Raw genomic sequence first — 14433 nt, 5'->3', positions numbered from 1 at the left:
AAACTTGCATACTAGATGGAACAAGTTTAAGGGAGGAGAATGTTAGAATTAAACTTGTTCAAATGTTATAAAGAGGTTCATTTCATCAAAAGAAAGGTTTATTGCATCAAGAGGGAGATTCATTACATCAAGAAGAAAAAATAGATTAAAAATCTATAGAAGGATAAGTCAAATTGTTTACTGATTCTTAAAAGAGTTTCTTGAAAGAAAATGATTCATCTTGAATACAATTAATATAATGTATCTTTGGGGACTATATAAACCCCATGTGTTAGGTCATGAAAAAAAAAAAGAGTTTCTGAAATTGTAAAGAGTTTTTCTTTAAAGAAATATAGAAGATTAAAGCTTGTCCTACTCTTCTTTTTGATAACTCTATCCCCTCTTCCTATCAACATCAACACTACTACACCTCACACGTAGAAGGTCTTCTCCTGCAAATGTAACAGCAAATTTCTAATGATGTTGTGTTTGTGCACTTTGGATTCTTTTTGACCTATTGGGACACGTGAGTACTCTGAATTATACTATGTTAGAGCATTAAAGTAAAAAATGACATTACATTTTATTTCTTTGCCTTTGAGAGTTAACGCTCCACTTATGACTTCTTTTATCACTCACGTTGATTGATTGATTGATTGATGGTCCTTTTAGATGGCACACTCTTAAGCTACCAGCGTCTATCCTTTGATTTGATTAGAAAATATATAAATATCTTTTTTTTTCCATAACTTTTCGATACAATTTAATTCTATTTCTTTCTCACCTCTCTTTTAAGCTATATCTTCCATTCTTCTATTTGGAGAATTTATATCCTGATTATATCTTAAGTAATTTTCTTTCTTAAACACTAACACGAGATGGATAGAATAAATTTAGATTGTTAAAAGAGAAATAATAATAATTAATTTATAATAAAAAACTTGATTATGTGATTCTTTCTTTTGGATTTCAAATCAATGAATATGATAATTATCTTTACTATAAGAACATAAAAAATATATTCATTCTACTTTACCTTCATATTTATGATATACTGAATTTAGCTTTTGATCTAAATCTGAGCATTGATATTAAAAATTTTTATCTCATCATTTTGATATAAAGGATCTAGGAGAGGCAGATATTATTCTAGGAATAAAATTTCTAAAAAAATTTTTAGTCTATATCTTTGTCTCAATCATATTACACTCAGAAGATCTTACAAAATTTTGGAAAATTTTGGATTGGTTGAGTATTCATCTATTTTCACTTCTTATGAACCAAATACTAATATAGTTAAAATTACTAGTGACCTTGTAGATTAAGGTATTCTCATATCATTTGATCACTTTTTTACTTGTCAAATAAAATTTGACCTCATATCTCTTATGTTATTTCTAGACTCAGTAAATATACTTATAATACTAGTTTAGCTAATGACATACCCTTGAATGAGTTTTAGATGTGTTAAGATTACTTTAGATTAGATTATGAACTTAACTTTATAGGGTATCATTTTCATAGTGATACTAATTGAATTTCTGATTCTTTAGATATTAAACCTATATCTGAATGTACTTTTTTTTACTCTTAGTGATAGTGTTATATCATGACAATCTTCCAAATAGACCATAATTGTCATGAGCACTGTAACTGATCTTATAACACTTGAGACCACCAATGTTGAAGCCAAATAACTTAAAAATCTAATTCCCTCTCTTCTAATAATCCCTAAAGTATTCCTCCTATTTTCATTCATTGTGACTACAATAGATTTTTGTAAAAGATAACTAATAATCACTGACATGAGTAGATATAAAAATCAGAGAAAATTCAATTAGACCCCTAGATTCTCAGTCTTTTATTTTTATTTTTCATATTAAAACTAATAATATAGTTGATTCTCTTACTAAAGGCCTAAATATGACTAAAATCCTAATATTATTGAGGGGGATGAATCTTAGCATAGATATAACCTTCCAATGATAACCTCTGTGATAGGAGATCCCTTAAAAAAGGTTCAATGTGATAATAATAAACTGATTAGTCAACCAAAAAACCATATTAGTTTAGCACTTCAATGTAGATACATATGAAATTTATCTCCAACCTTATCTCTGTAATGATTAATGCTCATATATAGAGGTATAGGAAAAGCATGACTCTAAAAAGAATCGAGACAATATGGCTATACATACATTCTTGATAGAAATGTGGATAATTTTGAGATTCTCTGATGAATAAGCAAGATATACACATTCAAGGTACTCATGAATGTGCAAACTAATAATAACATATTTTATAAGAGTTAGTTGAAGTTTAGATAAAAAAAGCATAGCTCAAAACCTGATTCACTTTGTTTCCTTTGTATAAATAATTCACTAAATGAGTTTAGTCTTTGATAAAATATTTTGTTGATCATACAGTAAAAACAAATACTAGTAGAAATCTTTATTTTATTCTTCATTTTATTATTTATATTTTTAAAAGTAATTTATAATTTTGTAGGGATTATTAAAACATTAAATGAGAAAAATATAAATTATATGTTTACACTCACTTTTTACCATTTTTTTTTCAAAATAATGGAATGCTCATACCTTTTATTATTTTGCCTTTAAGAGGAATATCTCATGTGCATTGATTGTTTGGCATTTTAGCTCATTATCGTCACGTGACGCACTCGTAGGTTGCCATATGTCAATCCTTGATTTGCTAGAAAATCTTTAAATACTCTCTTTTTCACGTCTTTTCAACACAACTCAATTCTATTATAGCTACTCATTTGATTCTTTTATTTGATTCTATTATACACTTAGGATAGCAATCATACACCTCTGGTTTATTTTATTTTATGATATGTTATCTATTTTTATTTTAATCGAAGGTCAAATATTATTATTCTTGTTTTAACATCCTTTGTACACATTTTTTTTCTTGATTAAAGAACGAATTTAAAAGAAACAGAGCTAGCAATATTTGATGTTGAAGTTCCAATGGGTGGTTTTAGTCTTTAAAAGAGAGCATTATGATTATTGGAGTAGTCGTGTGCCAACTATATTCATCTCTCAAGATTTTGGGATGTGGTTGAAGATTTGTATAAAGAACCATCATAAAATCAAGAGAGAGGATAAAGAAGAATGGATAACAACAAAACAAAAGTAACACAAGGAAAATATTAAGAGGGTCGAAGGTGCTGTTTGATATATTCAACAATGAGTGAGTAGATCCATCTATTTATGAATTTTCAATATGAAATATCTTGAAAGAAGGGTTTCAAGGAAATAACAACGTGATCTCTATAAAGCTACAATTAGTTTGGAGAGAGCTTGACAACATGACAATAAAGGAATGTTAAAGTATTCAAGAGTTCCTTACCAAATTCATTGAAATTATCAATCGAGTTAGATGTCTTGAGATATTATTGAAGATAAAAATAATTATTTGCAAAGTTCTTACAAGTCTTCCTACTAAGTATGATGATGTTGTAACAGCAACAGAAATCAAAGAATCCATCTACTTTTTCTTTTCTTGAATTGATGAGTTTTCTTCAATACATGAGGAAAGAATGAACAAATCTTGTGCAAGCATTTCAGTCCAAATCGAATATTTCAGAGAAGAATCCAAAATAAAACTTCAAAAAAGGAAGAGGACAAGACAACCAAAGTTGTCAAAAGAAAGAATATTAGAAGGGAAACAAAAGAGATTTCAAATTCAGGTTGCAGAATTTGTAGAAAGACCAATCATGAATCAAAAGATTACAAATTCAAATGCAAGAGGAGCAGAATTCTCAACCATTCTAAAACAGATTATTAGTATTAATAGAAGAATAAAAAGGAAAGAAAATCCAACTTCACCAAAAATGAAAATAAACAACTCTTCACTTCTATATATGTTCAACAAGAATCACAAAACATATTATATTTGGGCAGTGGTTACTTCAATTGTATGATAGTGAATCAAGAGATTTTTATTAACCCTGATCACAACTTTACTTCTCAAGTGAAACTTGAAGATGGAAAGCAAGTTTTGAAGGCAAAGAAACCATTTTTTGTTTGATAAAACTTTTATAAGTGATTGGTCAACTCTTAATCTTTTAAGCATTGGTCATAATCTTTTAAGAATTGGTCAAATCTTACAAAAAAGATTATTATGTTACATTCAATAATGGTCGATATAACATTTTTTATAAGAAAAATAATTCTACTTTAGCAACTGTTTCTATAAGTTCAAACAAGATTTTCCCTCTTATTATGCCAATGGAGGAAATAACTTTCAAAATTAAAAATATTGATATGATCACTTTATTATGACACTCGAGATATGGTCATTCATATCTTAATATCAAGGGTCTCAAGAAAAAGAAAGGATGTGATAGTTGGACTTACTCATCTTGAAGTAAGAAAACAAGTTTGTGAAGGTTGTATTTATGAAAAGATCCATAAACTTTCATTTCCTAAAACTTAATGGAGAGTTAAATCACCACTTGAACTTACTTATGCTGATATATATATAGGCATTCTAAAACTCTTTCAATCAATAACCAAAGGTACTATTTCATTCTCTCTGTTGATGATTTTATTAAAATAATGTGAGTTTATTTTTTACATAAAAAAGTTAAAACCTTTTTCTATATTTCTTTAATTCAAGACGCTTATGGAGAAGCAAAATGGATTTTAAAATGAAATCTTTAAGAACACATCATGGTAGAGAGTTCAGTTCATACACACTCCATTCATCCATGGACTATTACAAGAAGAATGAGATTCAAAGGTAGCTTACTATTAGTAGGAGTCTTCAACAAAATGAAGTGGCAAAAAAAGAAAAAATCATATCATTATGGAGATGACACAAAGCATGCTAAAAGATAAAAGTTTACTTAATACTTTTTAGGCAGAAATTATTCATACAACATTTTATATGCTGAATAGATAGATCTTAAGTCTGGTAGTAATAGAAATCCAATATTAAGGTTGTTATAAAAGGAAACAAGTGATTGGTCATCTTAAAGTATTTGGTAGCATTGCATAAGCACATTTTTCATCTCAAAATAAGGTTAAATTTGATGACAAAGGTGAAAAACTATTCTTTGTTGGATATAGTGATCAATTTAAAGGCTACAGGTTGTTCAATCCAAAAGACTAACAAGAGATGTCATTTTTTCATGAGATTGTAGCCTGGAATTAGAAAGAAAAGTCAGCAGATATACCAATTATTCAAGAGTTATTAGAGCCTTATTCAAGCCAAAAGGAACATCCACAACTCCCAACAACACTAATCCTTCAAGCTCTTTAGAATTAGGTTCTTTAAGCCAAGAAAATTCATATTATGATTCAGATTTTTCCTCCAAGAAACATTTGTTCTTTAGTAGATCTTAATGAATCATGTGAACTAAGAACCCCATAATTTTATAGAAGCTATCAAAGAGAAAGAGTGGCAGAAGGCAATGGGTGTTGAAATAACATCAATAGAAAAGAACAAAACTTGAGATCTTGTCAATTTCCTAAAAGGAAAGGATGTCATTGGATTCAAGTGGGTTTTTTTTATAAGACAAAGTTGAATGAATATAATATATTTAAAAAAAAAAACATAAGACAAGAATAGTTATAAAAAGTTATTCATATCCAAAACTTTTGCTATAATTATAAAGATAGAATCCATAAGAACATTCTTGCATTAACAGCTCAGTTGGAGTTAAAAGTATCCTAATTAGATGTCAAATTAAATTTTCTCAATGACAATCTTAAATAGATATATGTAGAGCAACCTCGGCTTTGAATGAAGTCAAAGGTCTATAAACTCTTCAAAGTCATATATGCCTAAAACAAGCTTCAAGAGTTTGAAGTAGTAAGATCAATTTATATTAGGTATTTTAACCTTAAAAGGTTTTTATTATATATGATGACGCCCCATAATTGATTTTTATCACAGGCGGTAGAGGAGGGGGGAGAAGGCTGTCGCCTGCGAGCGGCACTGCACAAAGGCGGCGTACAAGGGCAAGCAGTGGGGGAGGAGGAAGAGAAAGGAGAAGGGAGGAGGTGGAGGAAGACAAAGTTCAATGAATATAATATAAATATAATATAATAAACTTTTATTATTTTATTAAGGACTTGATGAACAAAAATGAGGTATGTTTAAAGTTCATCCATACAAGGAACATCTCAACATTACAAATTAAAAAGGGGTTTACAAATTATTTATAATTTTAATATGAGCATACCTAAGATTAAATATTTAATATTTAGATCTGAAAATTGAAGTAAAAATAACTCCCATGGTAAAAGAGAAAACTTCGTCCAATGTTGTACTGTGGAGACGCTGCTTCCGCTGCGCTAGAGAGAGAGGGGGATTGCGTGGGGAGGGATCTCCATCGAGATGGCAACGTGCGTCGGGGATATGCCCTTCCCATTGCTCAATCTTACTGCCTTATCCTTGTTTCGTTCTTCTTCTTCTTTGTTCTCGCTCAAAACCAAATCACTCCTTATTTGTTCTCTTCATATATTATACATACAAAAAACCTTTTCCAAGATAAAAATATACGGTACACCTGTGCAATATCTGCATGGGCTAAATAGGAATAGCGAAGGAAGGGGAAGGGCCGGTGGCAGCAGGAGGACGTCGGCACCTTGAATGCATGTCCCAGGGAAAGCGAAAGGAGGGCCCCGTGGAGTGCTGCCGAGCGACGTGTCAACGTTGTGATGACAAGAGCAAGATGGAGATGGTTGTCGCGGACTTGTGCTCGCGAAGAAGCTCCCCGTACTTTCTTGTGCACGACGGCTGTCCCATTTCCACCGCCGAGGCGGCAACTCACTGTTATAAATTATTCAAATTAAAAAGAAAAAAAAATTCTTTTCAAAAGATTTATTTGGAAAGACGATTTCTTTTATAATTATTTTGATAATTATTTTTTAAAGATAGATATCTTTTATAAAAATATTTATAAATATATATTTTAGAGTAAATTATGAAAACATCTCTTTCATATTGTTTGTTCTATCAATTAAAACTATTTACATCAAACCCATAGTAATTTTATTGAGAAGAAGGTATAAATATTATTTTTAAGAAAGTGTTTATACACGTTTCAAGCCTAAATATTTCTTATAGTATTCTTGATCTTGTGTTTGTTATTTGTTTCCATAGTATTTTTCATCCTCTTCTTTGTCGTATTTCCCAACAATCTTAAAACGATATTTCATAAGTTTATACAAATTCATCATAGAAGCCACAAATACTATCAAATTATTAAATCAAGATTTTGTTCATTTGGATCGTTTTGATTGAACGAATTTTACCCGTTGGCATGACAAGATGAAGTTCATGTTGATTGCTTTGAAGATCTTCTACGTGCTTGATCTAAATCTTCAACCAATTCCTGATCCAATCGACGATGACATCGATGAAGTCAAGGCTGAACAAAAGAAGAGAATTGAAGATGAAGTCATGTGTAGAGGACACATTCTCAATGCTTTTTTAGATCGACTTTATGATCTTTATACTGTGGAACCATCTGCAAAAGTAATTTGGAATGCTTTGGAATTCAAGTATCATGTCGAGGAGGAAGGTGCAAAGAAATTTTTAATTTCTAAATATTTTGATTATAAGTTTATGGATGACAAGCCAATCTTGGCACCCTTCAAAAGTGTTGAAAGGTATACTAATTTGTTAGACTTAATACATTCTGATATATATGAATTAAATGACATATTAACAAGAGGAGACAATAGATATTTCATTACTTTTATAGATGATATGTCTATGTTCACATATGTTTACTTATTGGAACATAAAAATGATGCTTTTAATACTTTTAAGGCATATAAAGCAGAAGTTGAAAATCAATTAGGCAAGAAAATTAAAGTTTTAAGAACTGATAGAGGAGGAGAATACTTTCTTAATGAATTTAACTAATTTTATGAACAACATGGTATAATTCATGAATGTTTAACACCTAGAACACCAGAGCAAAATGGATTAGCAAAAAGAAAAAATAGAATATATCTAGAGATGATTAATGCTATGTTGTTACATGCTAAATTATCTTATAATTTGTGGGGAAAAGCTTTATCGATTATATGTCATATCTTAAAGAGAATTCCCTCTAAAAAGAATAAGATCTCTCCATATAAGTTATGGAAAGGAAGACAACCTAATATTGGTTCTTTTAAAGTGTAGGGGTGTCTTGCATATTATAAGAATAATGATCCTCAAAGGACAAAGTTGGGACCTAGATGAATCAAATGTGCGTTATGCCTCAAATAGTAAAACTTATAAACATCTTACTTTAGAGTCCAATATCATAATATAATCTCGAGATATAGAATTCTTTGAACACTTAATGACTTCAAATAATAATATTCATCCTCCAACTAGTGAAGAGTCACCACTAGTGGAGACATCTCAAAAGATTGGTGAGCAACCTAATATTTCTTTGATTGGACATCAATCAAGTTCACAAGAGGTTGGAGAGCAATCTCATGAATTAAAGAGAAGCACTCGTGTACGGAAAACAAAAACATTAAGATCGGATGAGATTGATTCTCATAATATTTCTTTTTACCTTATAGAAGGAACTAATGAGAGCGTCTTAAAAATAATTCCTCTTGTTTTACAAGTGGAAGATGATCCTAAAACGTTTAAAGAAGCTATGGCCTCTCATGATGTTACTTTTTGGAAAGATGTCATTAATGATGAGATGGATTTTATTATGTCAAACCACACTTGGGAATATATCAATTTACCTTTTGCCTCTAAACTAATTAGTTGTAAATGGGTATTTTGTAGGAAGTATCATACAAATGGTACACTCCAAACATTCAAAGCAAGGTTAGTTGCTAAAGGATTTTGACAAAAGGAATGAATAGATTATTTTGACACATATGCTCCTGTGGTTAGGATCACATCTATTAGAATTATTTTTGCTTTAGCATCAATTTTTTATCTTTATGTTCATCGAATGGATGTCAAAATGATATTTCTAAATAGAGACCTCGATGATGAGGTATATATGAAACAACCTGAAGGTTTTGTTCCACCAGGAAATGAACATAAAGTGTGTAAACTTATTAAGTCGTTGTATGGTTTAAAGCAGGCTCCAAAATAGTGGCACGAGAAATTTGATGCAACAATTCTTTCTAATGGATTTGTTCATAATGTTGCAAATAAATGTGTTTATCTCAAAACTTATGATGACTATATGGTGATAGTTTATCTTTATATTGATGATATACTAATAATGTGCAACAACATGAAAGGTATTGTAGAAATAAAGATGTTTCTATCTTCAACATTTAAGATGAAAGATCTTGGGTAAATTGATACCATACTAGGTATCAAGGTAAAAAGAAATAGTGAGGGATATGTTTTGAGTCAAACTCATTACATAGAGAAAGTACCGAAGAAATTTAATCACTAAAAAAATCAAAGAAACAAATACCTCATTTGACCCAAGTATCAAATTAGTCAAGAATATTGGAAGAATAGTGGCTCAATTAGAATATTCAAGTGCTATAGGAAGTCTTATGTATGCAACACAGTGCACAAGACCTGATATAGCATTTACAGTTAGTAAATTGAGTAGATTTACTAGCAATCCAAGTGTAGAGCATTAGAAGGCTATTGAAAGAGTTCTTAGGTACCTTAAACGGATCAAAGATTATGACATTCAATAATCAAAATTTCCTACTATTTTAGAAGGATATATCGATACAAGTTGGATATCGAGTTTCGGAGATAATAAATCCACTACTGGTTGGGTGTTCACCTTGGGAGGTGGCGTTGTTTCTTGGAAGAGCAAGAAACAAACATGTATAACTCACTCAACTATGGAATTAGAATTTATTATTCTAGCAGAAGCAGGAAAGGAGGTTGAATGGTTGAGGGACTTTCTATTAGAAATTCCACCAACTTTTAAGAGTGTGAATTCAATTTCTATACTTTGTGATAGTCAAGCCACTTTAGCTCGTGCGTATAGTGAAATATATAATAGAAAGTCAAGACACATAAGTCTTAGGCATGCTTATGTGAGGAAATTAATCAAGAGTGGGACTATTTCACTTACATTTGTGAAAACAAGTGAGAATTTGGTTGATACGTTCACCAAACCTCTTACAAGAGAAGTTGTAAGATCAATATCAAAATGGATGGGGCTAAAACTCCTTGAATAAAAGATCCACTAATGATAGTAACCCTACTCAATATTATGAAATGAGTAATAAAGAGTTCAAAGTGTAATAACAAGTCATTAACATATGGAGCAGTTCAGCATTTTAAAATATTTTACGAGTCCCATCTAAAGATGTTAAAGTGCTGGTTGTCACCGAATGAGGGTTGAGTTAATTATACTCTTAATGAAGTTCAGTCAAGTTAGGACAAGTATCTCAAAGAGTGACAAAGATACTATAAGAACTTCACTTATATGAACTTAGAAGTGGTGCCGCTTCGATTCAAAGCTTTTATGCTATTTGGAATTTCAATTTTACTTTATGATGTTTACACTAAGGTAATATTCAAATCGAAAGGTATATTATTTAATCACTTGGAGAAAATTTTTAATTTGAACATGTGAGGGATTGTTATAAATTGTTCAAATTAAAAAAAAATATTTTCAAAAGATTTATTTGAAAAGGGGGTTTTTTTTTAGTTATTTTGGTAGTTATTTTTCAAAAGTTATCTTTTATGAAAATATCTATAAATATATATTTGAGAGTAAATTATAAAAATATTTCTTTCATACTCTTCTTCTTAAGTGATTGGATTAGACATGCTCTAATTTCTCTTTGAAGATTCTTTATTGTTTACTCAATACAGATGGCTTATCATATCCACTAAAATTATTTGCATCAAACTCGTAGCAATCTTATTGAGAAGAGGATACAAATATTATTTTTAAAAAAATATTTATACACGTTTCGATCTTAAATATTTTCTATAATATTTTTAATCTTTTATTTATTATTTATTTTCATAGTATTTTTCATCGTCTTCTTTCTTGTATTTTTCGACACTCACACCGATGGGTGAGAAGGCAATACACATCACATCACGGTGAGCAGCTCGAACAGACTGCGAAGTATTTGAATGAGGTATGTCTTCTTCAACTGATTCTCACTTCAAATCTTCCGGTGGACAGAAGGAAGTGCCCATGCAATCATTTTTCCATTTCCTGCGTGAAGATGGAGGCGATGCAACTCACAATGAACCAACCCACGAGCTAGTCGTATGCTTGGCGCTCCACATCACCCCACCCCGTTGCCTTCCCCACTCGAAACTTGGTGCCCACCAGCACTAATAAATCTTATCCATCGCAGCCTTCTATCTGTAAATTATTATACAGGTCTATTTGTACGTAGTTAACGACCCTTAAATGCTTGACCTCCACTAGATCGACCCTTCCTAGTAGCATATGGTCTGAATCAGTCTTGTTGCAGACCAAACCATTAATTAAGGAGCTAATAATGCTTTCTTGGCGATGTGGATGACCTAATCCTCCATCACCAATAATTACAACATCCGAACCGGTAAACTTTTGGCGACACAAAGACTGCTTTGCTAAACATTATAGAGATAAAAGAATGAGTTAACACCTCGTTAATGCTAAACGTATATCTCCTCCGTTCCCACGCCACACTCCCCTTCCTTCTGTGTATGTCCTGTCAGACATGGGGACTCCCGTAGCCTCCTCCCAATGCGCCTGTCTCCGGCGGACCTACGGAAAGCAGCTTTGCCGGTGACTAGCGGCCGAGATCCTGGGAAGGATCGTTGCGTCGGGCGGGCGCAGGCGGGGGGGGATCAGAGCTCTGCTGTGGCTTCGCGGTCGTGATCTTGTTTGGCGATGGGAGAGAGAAGGGAGCGGTTCTGGCGTGCCGCGGCTGCTGTGCTGGTGCTCTCGTTTGCCGCGGCGGAGGGGGGACGGCGGCACGCGTACGCGGCGATGATGTACATGGGGACGCCGAGGGACTATGAGTTCTACGTGGCGACTAGGGTGATGATGCGGTCGCTGGCGCGGCTCGGCGTCGACGCCGACCTCGTCGTCATTGCCTCCGCCGACGTCCCCTTCCAATGGGTCCAAACCCTGTATGCTTCTCTCCTCTTCTCTCCCCATCTCTACTTCCTCTCTATCTATATTTCTCTTCTGTTTTTGCTATTTTAATGAAAGAATGAATCACGACCGCAAGATACCGATCCAACGGCTCAGAATAGATGTCCGGGCGAACTCTTTTTCTTTTGCACGAACTGGATATTCTTCATGCTTCCTTCGTTTGGTGGCAACCCCGACCGAAGTCACGACTTAAACTTCCGACAAGCGACTTCATCCATTTGGGACTTGAGTCGTAGCGTAAGCCGGAACACGAAGGTTCTTGACTTGACTTGCCATCCTTTGACCCTCATAAATAGACGCGTTGACTTGTTGTTTGTGATGCTTCTACCGCTACTCGTTCTCAAAATTAATCAAATTGGCAGGCCGAACACGAGAAATATGTGCCCTGTGATTTCTTGCACTGCTCTAAACATGTCGATGGTCATCATTAACAGGAAAGAGGAGGACGGGGTGAAGGTGGTCACTGTTGAGAACTTGCAGAACCCATACGAAGGGCAGGGCAACTTCAACCCCAGATTCAAGCTGACGCTGAACAAGCTGTACGCGTGGACCTTGGCGTCCTATGACCGAGTTGTGATGCTCGACTCCGACAACCTCTTCCTCCATCGCACCGACGAGCTCTTCCAGTGCGGCGACTTCTGTGCTGCCTTCATTAACCCTTGCGTCTTCCATACTGGTCTCTTTGTCCTTCGGGTACTATATCTGTGACACCACGAAAGCTTTGCCTGAGAAATCTTACTACCAGGTTTTGCAGCAATGCCTGTGAGCATTAGACACACGAGAGAGGAGTAAGAATCATTTGTGATCCCTCGTTTCTTTACATGGTTTGCAGCCTTCAATTGCTGTCTTCAAGGACATGCTTCATGAGCTAGAAATCGGACGTGAGAACCCGGATGGTGCAGACCAGGGGTTCCTGGTGAGCTACTTCCCCGACTTGCTCGATCGGCCAATGTTCCATCCACCCGCCAATGGCACCAAGCTTGAAGGAACCTATCGCCTCCCTTTGGGATACCAGATGGATGCTTCTTACTACTGTGAGTTTGATCAGTAACACTTCCCTTGTGTACCAAGTCTTTGTACCTGAAGCATGCAGATGCTTATCGGCTTAGATGATGGGATCTCTTCCGTGGTTTCTGTTCCAGACTTGAAGTTTCGTTGGAACGTACCATGTGGACCAAATAGCGTCATCACCTTCCCTAGTTGTCCATGGTTAAAACCTTGGTACTGGTGGTCTTGGCCAGTGCTACCACTTGGCCTTCAGTGGCATGAGCAACGACGCACAAATCTTGGGTAAGCAAACCTCAGAGATCTCTCTATCTCTCTCTCTCTCTCTCTCTCTCTCTCTCTCTCTCTAGATGGATAGATAGATATATAGCAAGACAGATCTATAGATAGATAGATAGATTAATTGATAGATAGATAGGTACTGGAATGCGACACCTTGTTTTGCTCGACGAGCAGATACAGTGCAGAGGCGCCGGCGATTCTGATTCAGGCCGTGATGTATCTGGGGATCGCGGCGATCACCCGGTTGGCACGGCCTAGGAGAGTGAAGCTGTGCTACAACCGGCGTCCAGAGAAGAGCATCCCCTTCGTGCGCGCCATGCTGAAGATGGCTGCACTCTGGTCCATGTTTGCAGCACACACCATCCCGTTCTTTCTCATCCCGCGAACGGTGCATCCACTTCTCGGCTGGTCCCTCTACCTGCTCGGAGCAGCTGCACTTAGTACGGTTGTGATGTCTGTCTTCCTACTTCCACCTCTTCCGGTCCTCACACTGCTGCTGGGGATTCTGGGTTCCCTGTTTGTGATGGCATTCCCTTGGTATTCCGATGGCATCGTTAGGGCTCTTGCGATGTTTGGATACGCCTTCTGCTGTGCTCCAGTTGTGTGGGCTTCACTAGCCAAAGTTCTGTGCTCCTTGCAGAGTCCACAAGAACGGGAAACCTTCTTCACTAGACTGGGAGAATCCACACCACTGTCGGACTCCAGCAAGCTGTATTAATCTGCAGACATATCTGCACAATCTCATTCATTTGGTTGGTGTTATTATTTACACAATTTGATGGCCAGAAATCACTCTTTCATGACTATTCACTGAGACAAAATTCATGGGGTATCCAAATATGTTCTTCCTGTTCATCTACCTGCCTGTCTCAGTGCATGGAGCAGCGAGAGACTGATTCTGATTCTGTTTTGGAATTTGACGTTTTATGATGCAAGTCTTTGGGACTAGTTATAATTCTAGAGGTATGGTGAAATCTTTCTCACTTTTCTTCTGGAGAGAATGTGGATTGTCCCAACTTCTGGTCTTTGTTGTCTGCTTCAGCACTCTGACGTTCATACTATCCTCC

The 14433-nt window shown here is 34.7% G+C and overlaps 1 protein-coding gene across 1 annotated transcript; it reads left to right on the top strand.

The window, feature by feature from the left end:
* Positions 1 to 11464: 11464 nt before the first annotated feature.
* LOC135637674 (putative glucuronosyltransferase PGSIP8) lies at positions 11465 to 14140 on the top strand. The gene is made up of 5 exons (XM_065150368.1): positions 11465 to 12054; positions 12514 to 12772; positions 12912 to 13113; positions 13222 to 13369; positions 13541 to 14140. Exons 1-5 carry the CDS (start codon positions 11813 to 11815, stop codon positions 14082 to 14084), a joined length of 1395 nt encoding a protein of 464 aa, XP_065006440.1. The 5' UTR covers positions 11465 to 11812; the 3' UTR covers positions 14085 to 14140.
* The last annotated feature ends 293 nt before the right edge of the window (positions 14141 to 14433 follow it).

The sequence above is a fragment of the Musa acuminata genome, chromosome BXJ3-5 (genome assembly GCF_036884655.1).
Source record: "Musa acuminata AAA Group cultivar baxijiao chromosome BXJ3-5, Cavendish_Baxijiao_AAA, whole genome shotgun sequence".
Taxonomy (NCBI): domain Eukaryota; kingdom Viridiplantae; phylum Streptophyta; class Magnoliopsida; order Zingiberales; family Musaceae; genus Musa; species Musa acuminata.
This window is presented reverse-complemented; position numbering and strand designations above follow the sequence as displayed.

Bases quoted from the DNA above. Each gene is read 5' to 3' on its own strand.
- LOC135637674 (XM_065150368.1), top strand. From the start codon at position 11,813: ATGGGAGAGAGAAGGGAGCGGTTCTGGCGTGCCGCGGCTGCTGTGCTG. The intron at 13,114-13,221 runs GTGAGTTTGATC...TTTCTGTTCCAG, and splicing joins GATGGATGCTTCTTACTACT to ACTTGAAGTTTCGTTGGAAC. The intron at 13,370-13,540 runs GTAAGCAAACCT...CTCGACGAGCAG, and splicing joins CAACGACGCACAAATCTTGG to ATACAGTGCAGAGGCGCCGG.